This window comes from Amblyomma mixtum, chromosome 2, assembly GCF_055824585.1.
Source record: "Amblyomma mixtum isolate Tamu chromosome 2, ASM5582458v1, whole genome shotgun sequence".
Taxonomy (NCBI): domain Eukaryota; kingdom Metazoa; phylum Arthropoda; class Arachnida; order Ixodida; family Ixodidae; genus Amblyomma; species Amblyomma mixtum.
This window is the reverse complement of record NC_143013.1, coordinates 112,048,103-112,061,681: the sequence shown is the minus strand read 5'-3', so window position 1 is coordinate 112,061,681 and position 13,579 is coordinate 112,048,103. Positions and strand designations below refer to the sequence as shown.

The 13,579-nt window shown below is 43.4% G+C and overlaps 1 protein-coding gene across 1 annotated transcript; it reads left to right on the top strand.

Annotated features, from left to right (window-relative positions):
- Positions 1-314: 314 nt before the first annotated feature.
- Positions 315-13,042, top strand: LOC149360593 (uncharacterized). The gene is made up of 5 exons (XM_089569339.1): positions 315-439; positions 7,976-8,110; positions 8,975-9,042; positions 11,446-11,532; positions 12,906-13,042. The coding sequence occupies exons 1-5, from the start codon at positions 315-317 to the stop codon at positions 13,040-13,042; spliced, it is 552 nt and encodes a 183-aa protein (XP_089425465.1).
- The last annotated feature ends 537 nt before the right edge of the window (positions 13,043-13,579 follow it).

The following is a 13,579-nucleotide window of genomic DNA, read 5'->3' as shown; positions in this document are numbered from 1 at the left end:
TGTTACAACGTACAGACGCCAAGTGGTTAGGAGGAAAAAATTGAAAAAGGCAATTGAGCCGCGGAATTTGCTCTATACTTCACGTTAGTCACAAGCAGTCACATTTTTAGTGTGTGCCTTCCTAAGAGAATGAAGAAATAAATACACGAGCCCGAAATGAAGCATCTGCATGGAAATTTATGAAGAAGGAACCTCGAGAATCTGAAGGATTTTTTTTTTTGAATTCCAGTGTCACTGCGAGCGGCTGTAGCCGCGTTATTGAAAACAGGTGGCTTTTCAGTTCTCAGCGCATTCTGACGTCGCCAAGTGCGGCAATGGTAGCGCTTCGGGCTGTCTCTGTGACCGCGATCTGTCTGGCAGGCCTAGCCATCGGGAAGCTGGGTCCGCCGAGGGGTGCACTGAAGATGCATCGCGACCCGATAGACAGCTTTAAGGTATGATCTCTGATTGATTCTCAGGAATTATAAATCTATACAATTTTGTTTTCTAGTGCAATTCGCATGAGTAATACATAGAGCTAAAAACCTGGAAAGTCGGGTGGCATCTTCCAGTTCACCGCACTCATTGAACAGAACGAATCGATGCCTTCGAACAAGACCGTCTTCGAAGACAGACCTTCTTTGCCAGAGTTTCTAGGCTGGAACGTCATAGCGTGCAGTGGTTCCTCTCCTCCTCCAGAAAATGACGTCGTCACGCAGAAATGGGCTGGGGTGTCACTGCAGGAAAGCGCAGCCGTAGCGGCCGTGACCCATATGCTGTGACAGCAGCAGCACACATGTACCCATTCGCCGTTGCGTTCTGCGTTCAGAGCTGAATACCTGCATGAGACTGAAGCATACGTCAAAAAAAAAAACGCAATCTTTTCAACTTTGCGCATTTCTCTCAGGTCCCAAAAATGCCTTCAAGGACCGTTTATGACTCCTCGAAACGGTCTTTTAAAGGATTGTCGGCATCCATCATCGCGTTTCCAAAAAATTTATCAATTGGTCTCAGCAATCTAAATATTCCTCTAATATTATGGAAATAATACGTACCGTAGTGGTGAGGGTAAAGAGGCTTTTGACGCAGTTGTCAATAAAGACGCACATTGATGTGAATCAACCGTTCGCGCGCTACGACCTCTGATGCTGAAGGAGACATAGTTTGCCTGCACTCGGGCGGATTTTTCTTTCGACAACGTTCTGTAGCAAGAAATATTCTCGTCTCTAAAACTCAAAAAGACGACACTGACATCCGCTTTGCCAAATTTCAATTTTGCGAAGCTGATATCTGGTTCAGATATGAAGAACAATCGAAATAATTCGTTGTAGATGCATGTTAGATGGATAGCATAAACATTCACAAGGGATGTCGAGCGAGATAAATATGCACTTCATTTTTATGAAAGAAATTGCAGTGATATAAATTTTTCATCGTATCATCCTCAACAGCAAAACTCCGCTCTCAACAGCACAAAGGCTTGTCTCATAACTCTCCAATTCGTCTTGTACCATGCCAGCTGCGACCACCTCATCCCCGCAAGCTTCTTGATCTCGACCGCTCAAATGACCTTTTGCCGTGGCTCGCCACACTTGCTTTTTTTTAGCATTCATTCAATATCGTCAACGAACACCAGATATCTAGCCGTCGCGTTATGGGCCTTGCCCCCGCCCCTTCCTTCCTCTTGATTCCGGGTGCAATATCATTAACCAGCATTTCTGTCCTGACCTACTGTGCAGCCGGACCGCGAAAGAACCACTAATAGTAGTCGGCTGAACACTGAAGTCCGTAGGTATACAGCTTTTCTTCAGCGTTATATTTACGATCATAGTAGCCTTTGCGGCGTGCTGAAAAATTGGAATTTCAGTTACTAATCGCGAACGATACTGAAGGTTTATAATGCTAAAAAAGCACTTTTCGTTGTTAACAGCTAAATGTACTTTATTTATATATTTATTTATTTATTTATTTATTTATTTACTTATTTATTTACAAGACTCTGGATTGTGTTCAGGAGGCTTTTATCCTATCCTTACAGGATTCAGATGTAAACCAGCCCACATTTCTGTCCCGTTCGCTACCCGCGGCATTGGATCAATAATTTTTCTCCCCACTTTAAGAAGTATCCGGGATAGGGTGCCATTAACAAGAGGCAGCCGGAGGTAACTGGACCGATTATGTGGTCCAGTGACTGTGGTTGGCAGTTGACTCCAGTTCCATTACTATTCAGTAGCCCGTGTTCCCGACAGTTTCTACAGAAAACTTCCTTCGCAGAGCAAAGTGTGTTTTCAAACTGTGGGAAGCAGAAAATGCAGCAACGTAGACTATTTTTGAGTTAAGCCAAATGAGCGTAAAATCAGGGTTCGTCTGATGCTTTTGATTAAGCACTTTGCCCGGGACTGAGTTTGTTTGCTCTTTATGGCTTTCGCTTGGCCTCATCTTTTTTTTTTCGTTTTCTCCAACTCTCGTCTCCAACTCCAACTCCGTTCCTCCAACTCCAACTCTGTCTCGCCACTTTGCTGCGCCAAAGGGTCGAAATAGAACGTGAAGTGCGATGGTATGGATAACACCGCGTTCTTTCAAATGATGCGTGTTCCCCCTGCGTTTTCTCGAGTCCAAAAATTTAAGGAGAACGAGTTTTCGACACCTGGTACCCCGGCATCTGGTCATCAATTTTTAATTATCGCGATGTGTTTGATTGCTGTAAGCCCTAGAATGACATACTTGGTCCATTATTGACAAAATTCTCTTGTGTGAATCTTCGTTTCCAGACTCCTCTCGTTACTGGAGGAGGCTGCTGAATTCTACAGAAAGTATTGTTGTTACTACAAGAATTTCTGTAGTCAGGCATCAAAATACTACACAAAGATCTGCTGTGGCAATACAAAAGTTTCTTCTGTGCCTTTCTATAGGGATACGAAACGGGTAGTAGCAATCAACACATACGGGCACATGCCGAGGCTTTAGTTTGAGGCTTGAGGCATTAAAATACACTAATTGGGAGCGACAAACAAAAGTCTCACAAAGTGTCCGACGTCGATTCCTGTAGGCCCACGAGCAGAGGCACATGCAAGTGGTCGACTCGAAGATTGATGCCTGCTTCTTCGTTGCTTCACTATTTCAGCGACAGTGGTGTTGCAAGGAAATCGTGCGGCTGCGATTTGTTTCAAGCAACCGAATCTGAATCTCTACGGCATGAGCTAGCTGCAGGTGTTAAGCACCGATTATGTATAGCTGCGCCGCTTCTGTTAGCCTCGGCAGTTCAAATAGTTCAGCAAACAGCAAGCACGTGGGCAGTGTAAAAAAAAAGTGAAAGGCTGTTGTACCTGTATCAAATTAAAATATTATGGATGCTAATAGTAGGAACTTATAATGCTCACGCACAGAAGATAAGTATACAGGGAGACTATGAGACGAAGGAATACGCTATCACGACAAGAGCAACGGAAGTAAAGGTGCAAGGAATACTTATGCACATCACCCGAATTGAAGAACAAACTAAAGTATTTTTAAAACAACGAATGTATTTCCCAAAGAGTACAAAAAATGTCAAAATTTTGATGTCATTCGGTAGAGAGTTCCTTATACCAGTCATTTTCATATTCAAGTCATTGCGAAATTCACTGAGCGTTGCAGTGCAAATTTTAGATAATAGTAAATTATTACTGGGAGTGACTCTAGTGTGGCTGGATGTTGCCATCTGGCAGCAATGGATGTGATGAACATTTCTCTTGAGGACAACGTGTTAAGGGAATGCGGCGACGCTATGCCTATTTGGTATCTTAACGGGAGGATACTGAAATACATATACCATCGGGTTAGAACAGTGCCTCTTCGATTCCAAAAGGTGATTTGGCGTGCTCGTAGTCCACACAACAAGGGACTTTTGTAGACCACATCAGACTGACACTGCACAAATTCATTCTGTCTTTGATCTCGCAGACCAGTCGGTGTCGTCACATCCGCCTTAGTGAGTATAAGAAGGGTGGTTCGTCTTGAGTAGTTTAGCACGGCCGGGAATGTAGGAAGTGCCGACCTTTATTTCAGGAAACAGAAGTTTTGTTTCGTCACCCGTGTCAAGTCACGAGGGAAAAGATGGAATGTGTGAGCCCGCCTTGATATCGCTAACAAAAAAATAAATAGGATATCTTCAGAGATCTTAATTTTTGTTTTGTTTTTCTTTTGTGCTGCAGAATTGATTGGATTTTGGTTCTTTTGGGCGTCTTTTTCCCAATAAACTAGTTGTGAGAACGGCGCATGTCTGGTGTCTTCTTTTTCTTTGTGCCTAGTTTAGTTTGCGCCCACGCATTTCCATCACGAGCGTCGTCCAACTAGCCGAACTTTCCATCTTACGCTTAAACTTACGTTTTCGCTGCATTTGAGCCGCCAGATCAGCTTCCGGCGTTTTGACCTATAAGCTGTGGCCGCAGTGGCTGATTGTGGTGGTTTCTATTATGACACAAAATTGGAATAAGGGCCCTTGTTGTACCAGCCACACATCAAAGCCGGGAAAATGCAAAAGCACCCTTGTGATATGTGATGTCGGCACGAGTAAAGATTCCGTCTCATCCTAAGCTGAAAGTGAACAGCGCAGAATGAAGGGACATAGGAGACAAGCGCTTAACTAATCTGAGCTGTTCACTTCCATGGGGACCACCCAGATGTCCTATATTATTGCGCCTATATTTCCGATTACTGTAGAAACATTTGTTCTCTGTTTTCGACAGAGTGGTGTGATCCACGCACGAGTTACTGGTGCTGTTTCAGGCTCTTGTAGGTTATGAAAATGATCAAACCACCTTTTCACAGTGGTTTTATAATAGTCTGCATGAGGATTTAGGTTTTTTTTTGACGTTCTCTTAGTGCGTACCGTTATCTCGAGTGATTCAAGTTATACCATACAGGTTTGCAATTAAGAGTCCTGCGAAATACTGCGATGTCTTCCATGAAGTCTGATTTTACGCTAACGGGGACGTTATACTAATAACTAAAATGACTAAACATTCTATTCCCACTTAAGGTCTCTGTGTTTGCAGCAGGATTGAAGGCCAACAAATTTGAAGGCCAGCACATATTTTGAATAATGTAAATCAGTATCGTGCTTCGAGGTATGCAAAGTAAAAAAAATGGCCGGTAGTTTACATTGATAAGCACAAAATAATGTGCGAAACACAGTTATTTGCAGGAAGACATCACCGCCACCCACTCAAACCGCGAGTGAAGCGTCCACTGACCCAGGTAGCCAGGTATGCGCGTCCCCAACTCTGTCATCGTCAATGCCAATTTACCCAATATACGCCGGCGGCCTTTGCCGCAGTGCCGCTTTTCTGCAGCAACCTTGTCAAGGCCAACGCGTAGTGCTCAACTGCCGTGTTTCTGCTACAACTTTCAACACGCCAACACATGCAGCGCGCATCTCTCTCTCACTACCGCCACATAACTCGAAGCGCTGATATTACTTAAATATTAGTACTGGCGATCAAGATTACGATGTGCAATGCACCAAGCGAGAGTGTGGTGCATTTTAACGCACTGATGACCGGCTGCGGTGATGCCTACTGCCCGCGTGAAATGGCCAACGAATGATACCTGTTCGCGCCGCCAAGGGTTTGAATACCAGTGGCTGCAATGTTTTTTTTCTATTTTTTTTTTTATAATGCGGAAGCGCAAATCCAGGGGATCAGAGCCTAGAAAAATCGTCTATCACCCAGGTATATCTGCATAAAAATAAGTACAGAAAAAAAATTCTGTCAATATGAGCGATTGGGAGTCGAAGCCGCAGCGACGCGAAGAGATGAGTTTCAAAGGCCACTGTGCAAGACCGGTAGGCTATCTTCGCTACTTTTTTAGCATGGCATCAAATGAAGCGGTTATTTCAATGTTCATTGCATGCTGTCCTAGGAGGGCATTCTCGATCTCTTGAAGATGGAGCGTACCCTCCTGGAGCATACAATGCTCCATCTCTTGAAGAGCATCACAAAGGCGACAGTTTACCGTACACGCAAAAACACCCCTTTTTCTCAAGCCATGTTTTAACCACTACTGCCGCAGTGTGTATTTTATAGAAAAAAAAAAGGTTTTGTCTACATGCGAGAGGGTCATTTTACGTACCCTCCTGGATACGTCATGTTGCTGTAAACCAAATACACAGAGCAGTACATGAGCGGCATTAAGAGCATGTAAATTAAGCCCATGTGCAACAGTTTCCTCTACTGTGAGAAAAGGAACTCAGGGAAAAACCGAACAAATAGGAAACGAGCAGCAAAATACTCCTAATCCATAAATACCCAAAAGCAATACCGAGCAGAAACATAAGAACACATTATGAGGCTCGGTTAAACTTGAAATCATTGACCTTCTAGAATTCACGCATTATTGAGTGTGTAGTGTTCCGGAAAACATGAAACGCGAAACTATCTTTAGGACATAAAGGTTGACTAAACCGAGGCTGCCAGCGCTTAAAGGCCGGAAAAGGTTATCACGCCTCATTCATTCAAAAGGTGAATCCCGCACAAAATATGCGAAAACTTTGCTGAAAAGTTAAATTTTAAGTCTTTTGTTATGAATTGTTTACAGTACGTAATAAGTTTTAGTGGCAGGAGACAGGCTGCGTGCGGTCGCCTGCCTAAGATCGAGAGACAATTAGTCGGAAAAGCCTGCGCATAGCGCTGCAGACTTGGCACGCCGGGTTTCCAGTAATGTAGTACACTAAACTTATAGACACTTAAAGAGACGCAAACAGGCTACCACCGTTGCCGAAAACGCCTCGGGTTCAACTGTACCACACTCCTCCGATGCGCATTACAGGACGTCATCTTCATCAACATTGAGCTGCTCCGTCCTGACGCACGCCCGGTCATCGTTGTCTTCTACGTAGCACTATCCGTGCTTTCAACTGATTCCAACGTAGTAAATATTCTCTGTAGTTTTTATTTATTGTTTGCCCTAGGTCACATTCAAGGTCATGCATCATCACACAAACCGGCGGGCCAGTTTCCCTTCGTCAAGTAGCGTTTTCGCACTAAAACGCTTTTTAACGGACCTTCGCGTTGGCTTTCCCATCTCGCACATTGCTAAAATGCGCGTCCGTCTATTAAAATACAAAAGCAGCTGACCTGTGTTCGAGCGTCCATATAGTATACGCGATTCTCGCGACGATGCCAGGAACAGCGGCGCCCTTTTATAAAAATGCACAATACGAGAAAGCAAGCTTCACGAGTGAAGAAACTAGTATTTTCTGGGCCCTATATCTGGAAGCACGACGCTGAATAGAAATTTTAAAACCGAGTTCACCATCAATTTTGAAGGCCATGAATTTCTCGATATTATCTTGTGCCCTAAAACAAGAAAACAACAGTTTGAACAATTTGTTGTAGTCATTTACTCTTCTTTTTGGTGCACGATATTAGGTAAACAATGTCTGACATGCCATTTAATAAACCTGGAACCTGCATATATGTGTCATTCTCTACTTCTAAAACAAAAATGTGCATTGAATAATTTGAAACACACTGTATATTGAACTAAGTAGCCTCAGCTCCGCTTATAAGCACGTTTCATGAGCTGTATGCAGTAGACGCTGGCGATCTTCCTGATCTTCCGCCTCATTGTGGTCATTGCTATCCAAATCATAACGCCTTGGATTTTGCACGGCATCTTCTCTTAAACTCTCAACAAAAAATTCTCTTTCATTTTTTTTTTAATTCCCTCATCCCCTTCCCTCCGTGTAGGGTAGCAAACCGATTATTCTTCCGGTTAACCTCCCGGCCTTTCTTCTTATTCCTCCTCCCTCCGGCTTGCACACTCTCTGAAGCAGCATGCAACCTGTAAACTTTTAAATGTAAATTTAAAGGTAGATGTGTGATCATTCTTGCTATTTGGCTTGCAACTTCCGACACACCGTAACAACTTTCTGAGCAAAAGGCTTTAGTGGTCAATCCTGTGCACCACAGAGCGTGTAAAAATAAACTGAAATGTGCTATGCATTGCAGATAACGACCAAGTTCGAGAACGCAGTAGCCATTTCGGATTCGGACAACGACACCGTCTTCGAGTGCCTGTCAGCGACGAGAATAAATATTGACGTAGAATCAAAGACGGCTACCTACAAATACTTTTTGCCGACAGCTGGGTAATGAATTTTCTGTTCAATACGAAGCCAATAAATGATGCACGATGGGGTTAATAAGCCCCGAGAGTACCACGGTGAAGCGGTGTCAGAGGTTCTAAACCCGGGCGATGATTAATTTTTCTTCTGCTGCTAAGTTTCTGACAAAGCTGCGTAGATTTCCTTTGATGCCGTATGCTTAGGTTGGGTGGATTCCACTCTGTAATTACTCTTTTATTACAAATCTACTCCACCTTGGGGGATTCCCCTCAACATGTGACAAACATGATGCCACGAATATTGCTCCTCCAAACAAAAAACACGTGGAAGTTTTGACAGGCAGTACGCACTTTGACTACGCAAGGTGCTGTAAATGACGCATTTGTCGTTTATTGACAAACGATTATTTGCCGACTACAGTAAACCGAACCAGTATACCATTGTAGTGAAAATTAACCTAATTTGAGCTATCCTAACATGAGCTAAGTACAGACTGCTTAAGCGCGAAGATGCATCCGTAACACAGGGATAAATTCAGCACAGAATACGGCGCGGTACAGCTCGCAAATTAATGTCATTAATATGAGCAGAAAACCATCCCTTTCGCGTCAGCGCAAATTACTGTTTAGTGTTTAAAACTTGTAGGCTACACCCACGGCAGGTTTTGTTTTTTATGATGAAAGTAACAGCACGAAATAACACATTTCTGCGTTTTTATTTCGTTGTAGCGTTCGTAGCATGCATATTCCACTCATTTCCTTGTCCTATGTACCGACTAGTAGACCTTTCCCTTTCAAAATTGGATATGTAGCATGCTTTGCATTATAAAGAACGTTTCTAGAAGCGCCATTGTTTCCAGACACTAAAACTTTGCGCACATTTCTGCAGGGAGGTGTTTACGTTCCACATCAAGGCTGGAAATGAGGCTGGCGCGGTGATTGTTACATCCGATGTTGGTAAGCGCAGCTGGTTAGTAATGAAGGGTTTTCTGGACCGATACAGAAAGCACGTACACGCATAGAGCGCACAGTGCGCGCACATAGAGATCTGAGCTCTATGTGTGTAGGTGTTTTCTGTCTCTGTTCTTGTTTTTTTTCGCGCAGTTCATCATGATAGTAAGGTAGGCCTCTTCCTTTTACAGAGTGTGAAAACTTTTTTCGCGCTGACTGATGGCCGAGATCAGAAAAGCGCTGAACCCCATTAGTAACCAGCGATAAAACAATTTCACTGTACTCTCGCAACAATTAACAGCTCAAATTGAAAAAAAAAACACCCACATGCTCCTTTGGTTTGGTGGCGGCTGGCTTCCGCTTTTTATGTCATTAGCACGTCTTTCCCATTCACTTGTCTGCTTAATATTGCAAGGAGTGCGTGGAACCTGGCAGTCTTGATGCCTTAGGCAGCATAAGAGGGTCCTTGCACAGATCGCGCCCGAACGTTCGACCATGTTCCTACGTGGCGGTGGGGAACACCCCCAAGGTTCGGTTACACTACACATAAGTACCTCTGAAAGCAGAAGATTAGACTGCCGTTCGCCGTAGCTTAGTTGGTAGAGCACCGGACGTGAAATTCGCACGTCGCGGGATCTGATCCAACCGGCTGCATGCTCTTTTTTCTGCTTTCTTATCAGTAATATTTAAGTGATAAAATATTTGCACATTAACGTTCAATTAACACTGAAAATTAGAAAAACCATCCCCTATTCTCCTTCCTTTCCATGACTGTTCGCTTCCGTCATCTGTGTAACGGCGAGCACCTGTTTTCGTTTGAATGAGTAGTGAATTTACTTCCTCTCTGGAACAAAATACGATCAGAGTGGTTGCTGTTGAGCACAATCATGCAGGACCCGTCCGCCATCTATCCGAGTCAAGCTGCTTCTCTTAAATTCTTAGGTGTAAATTCACTAACTTCCGTTCATGCCTCTACTACCGTGCAAATGGTTATCTGTTCTCCTAGTTAGGTGTACTCGTCTCTCATAGCCTGAGTCGCTTTGGGACGTTAAACCCCGTACACCAACCTAACTACGTTTTGTTCTTACCTCAGTTTCCTCCTTGCATTTGCCATACGATACTTTCGACTGGAGGTGTTAAAAAATCTAACGTCCCCTTTCCTGTTTCCTAAAGCTACGGCCTTCTCCATTCTTTTAATAAACTGTTGCGTGGCCCCTAATATCGTTTCAAAATACAATGAAAACATTTTAGTTTATCGCCGGACTATGAATAAAATGATGTCGCTGCAATGCTTACACGCAAACTGTTGATATGTATGCCTAGCTATCTAACACTAACCACGTGATAGTTTGGTATGTTGTACCATAGCCAGCACGCGTCAACACCAAGAGCCTACACGGTGCCCTGTACAGCCACGACACAACGTACAGCTTAGCTAATGTAAGAAGCTACATTTAGGTGAACAGTTCACGGCACTCCGCCTCATTATCGCACGCTGGCTAGCATTCCTCTGGAAGAATCGGTGGCGCTGCATTTGCAATCATCTTCAGCTTCATAATGTAACCGCCTGAATGTAGCTTTTGAGAATTTTCTCCAGTGCTAATTGCGACCATAGCGACTATTGCCGGCAGCTGTGAAACACTGCGTCAGCAAAGGAGATCGTTCATTTAACTTAAACGAAATGCCGACGCCGTCATAGAACGCGATGGTTGCCGGCTACCACACACAGTTCGGTTTATTATGAATTGGCATTCACTTTTTACTTTACCAACCCACATTCACGGTCAATTTTCGGCGCCAGAGACTCATGCTTCCCTTATCTTAGTTCACTGCAAGGTTGAAGGGGCGACAACCCTTCAATGAGCGCATGTGTTTCTTAACAGGTTTTTGATGCGTGAAAGAAAAGGGACTGTGAAAGCTTTTTAGTGGTATAGGTGCACTTATGAATTGGTATTTAACTAATAGCTTAGAACATGAAGGAACCTGCCACATATTGGAGCTTCGGACGCTCAAGGATTTTAATTTTTTCTGTGGACAGCTGCACCGGCAACAGCAGTTTTAAATGGAGTCGCCGAGTTATACTGAAATGGCTGTTTCTGTGTAACTGGAGCCATATTTAAGTTTTTTTTAAGTTACGTTGAAAATCTTTTTACTCCGTGAAGTCTCATTCTTGCTTCAAGGCTAAATACCGAGTCTCTGCTGATTTTTGCTGTGAACAACTAATTTTCTATAAGAAAGGCTAGTCCTAACTCACTGAGATTTGAAAAGTGGGTGCGTTTGTCGTTTGTTGCGCAGACTATTTATTAAGAAAAACAATTAAGCTTAGCTTAAAGTTCCTTTTTAAAAATAATGAATAGCAGCCACTTGGACGGTTGAGCCTAAATTTTGCACCATTTTGGAACATTTCAGATCCCACACCGAGGGAGGCTATTATCTACTACACGGACTATGAGAACTGCGTCGTGGCAGACGCGGAGCTGCAAGGCGAAGGAAATCGTAAGTTATTGCGCTTAATGTCCACAAAATTTACCTACCACAGACTGCGGTCCAGAAAATTTCTTTCAACAGTTTTCTTGAAGAGAGCGTAAAGAAGATAAAAATATCGTTCTTCAAAACAGACAAGCTTATAAAAAATCTGCCACGCTCTCCATAAAGCTCACGTGTTCGTTGAGCTGAAATTGTGAGGAGAGGTTGGAGGTAGGAAAAAACGTAACGGAGCATCAAACCATCTGATGCCATAAACCTGCCTGAGATGTATTGGTTTTACGTTATGTTTCACATTGTTTGCTTTTACATGAGTCACATTCCCCTTGCGTCATGAAGATGATTTCGTAATCGGTGTGCACGGCGCTACCTCATGACTGTCTTGAGGGTGGCTCTATGTGGAGGTGGATGATGGTTGCTGGCTGGAGGCCTTCTGGATGTCGCAGGTTGGTGGGAGGGTAGATGTACCTTTATGAGGGTAGAGGTGAGTGGGTGGAGGCTTCAAACATTCAGATAACGGCATTTTTGCCGACTGACGGCTATAGTGTGAAGGCAGAAATAACTCCACACCTTATCCTGTGCTTGAATATCAGTTTCTAAGTGCAGGTTGCCAGGATAGTATACATTTTTCGCTGTTTTGAACGCCAACTGCGAACAGCGAAGAACATACCGGGGCAATCACCTCTTCACTGCTTAGTTCATGACAAAATGTACTGTTTTTCCTAAGCCTGAAGAAATATTTGGAGACGACACAGCCTCAATTACAAATCAATTTAACATATGCGGCTGGCTACGAGGCAGAGTAGTGAGCACCGAGAAATATTTTCTTGCTCCTTTCCAACGTCACAAACTCGGGAATTAAGAGAATTTGGTGCGTGTTTACTGTGACAATAGCTCTTTTCGAGATTTTTGGGCACGTGCGCAAAGTAAGGCTTACTTTGACGTGCTGTGTATTACGTGAAACAGTGTAACAGTATTGAGAAAACGGCAACGCAAAAACACAAATCGGTATTATTTCGAGAACACAAGCAAGATACATTAGCTATTCCGCACAGTTACCTTCGCATGATCGAAATAAAACTCAATGTGTAAGTGGTAGTTTTCCTTAATATATAGTCTTCTGGTTTTCTTTTTCATGTTTTCTTAGTCTTGTGCATGTTTCACTCTACGTTGGACAGTACAGAGCGTTCGCACAACACATTACAGTGCGGAGACGAGGTTCAAAATAGAGGTCCTGATTTGCACTAAGGATGCAGTGGGAGAAAACGCACGCAAGGATGGAATGCGCAAAAATGCAGAGGCTATACGCATTGGAGGTGTTCTATTAATAACAAGTCTCATGTAGAAGCACACAATGTGTTATTGCATCTTCCCTCTATTTGCAGATTGCTCACTGTGGGCTCGACATGAAGTAAAGGACAACGTTCCGCAAGATTGTATTGACCACTTTGCCGACGCTTGCGGTGTGATTGTGCCAGCCCACAGCCACGACCTGTGCCCTGACGGTGAAGGCGACTATTAGCTGCGAGGGTTTATTCATATAACCTTCCTGGACGTTTAGAGGCTGCTGCTTTCTATGTGCATTTCTGGAGTTACTGCTCCAGTCGTTCTGATGCGCGAAAAATAAAGCGACCAGGAAATAAATAATCAGATCACTTCCCTACTATTCGCGTGCGTAAATCGATTCATATTGTCACAATAGAAACGTACTTGTCTTCCTACATATTTGACTCGACTTCCAGTTACTAAGTATAGTGTTCGCCATGTCCACCAGCACATCCACTTTGTGTACTCAGAAAATTTCCGTTTTTGTAGATTAAAGCATTAAAGCAAGCAGATGACATTGTAAGATACGTGCCTCTGAGTACACTAAGAGAACCACAAGGCTGTGCTAAAGCTATTCTAAGTTAATTTTTCGCCAAGGCTGGATGAACGACAGTTTTTTACTTCCACGCTTACAATCGTTTTTTTAGTCGATTTCTTATGTATACCCGCGATTTGTACGCCACGAGCTAAAATCATCTAGAATGCAGACAAAGTAAACCCCAAGAATGAAGGT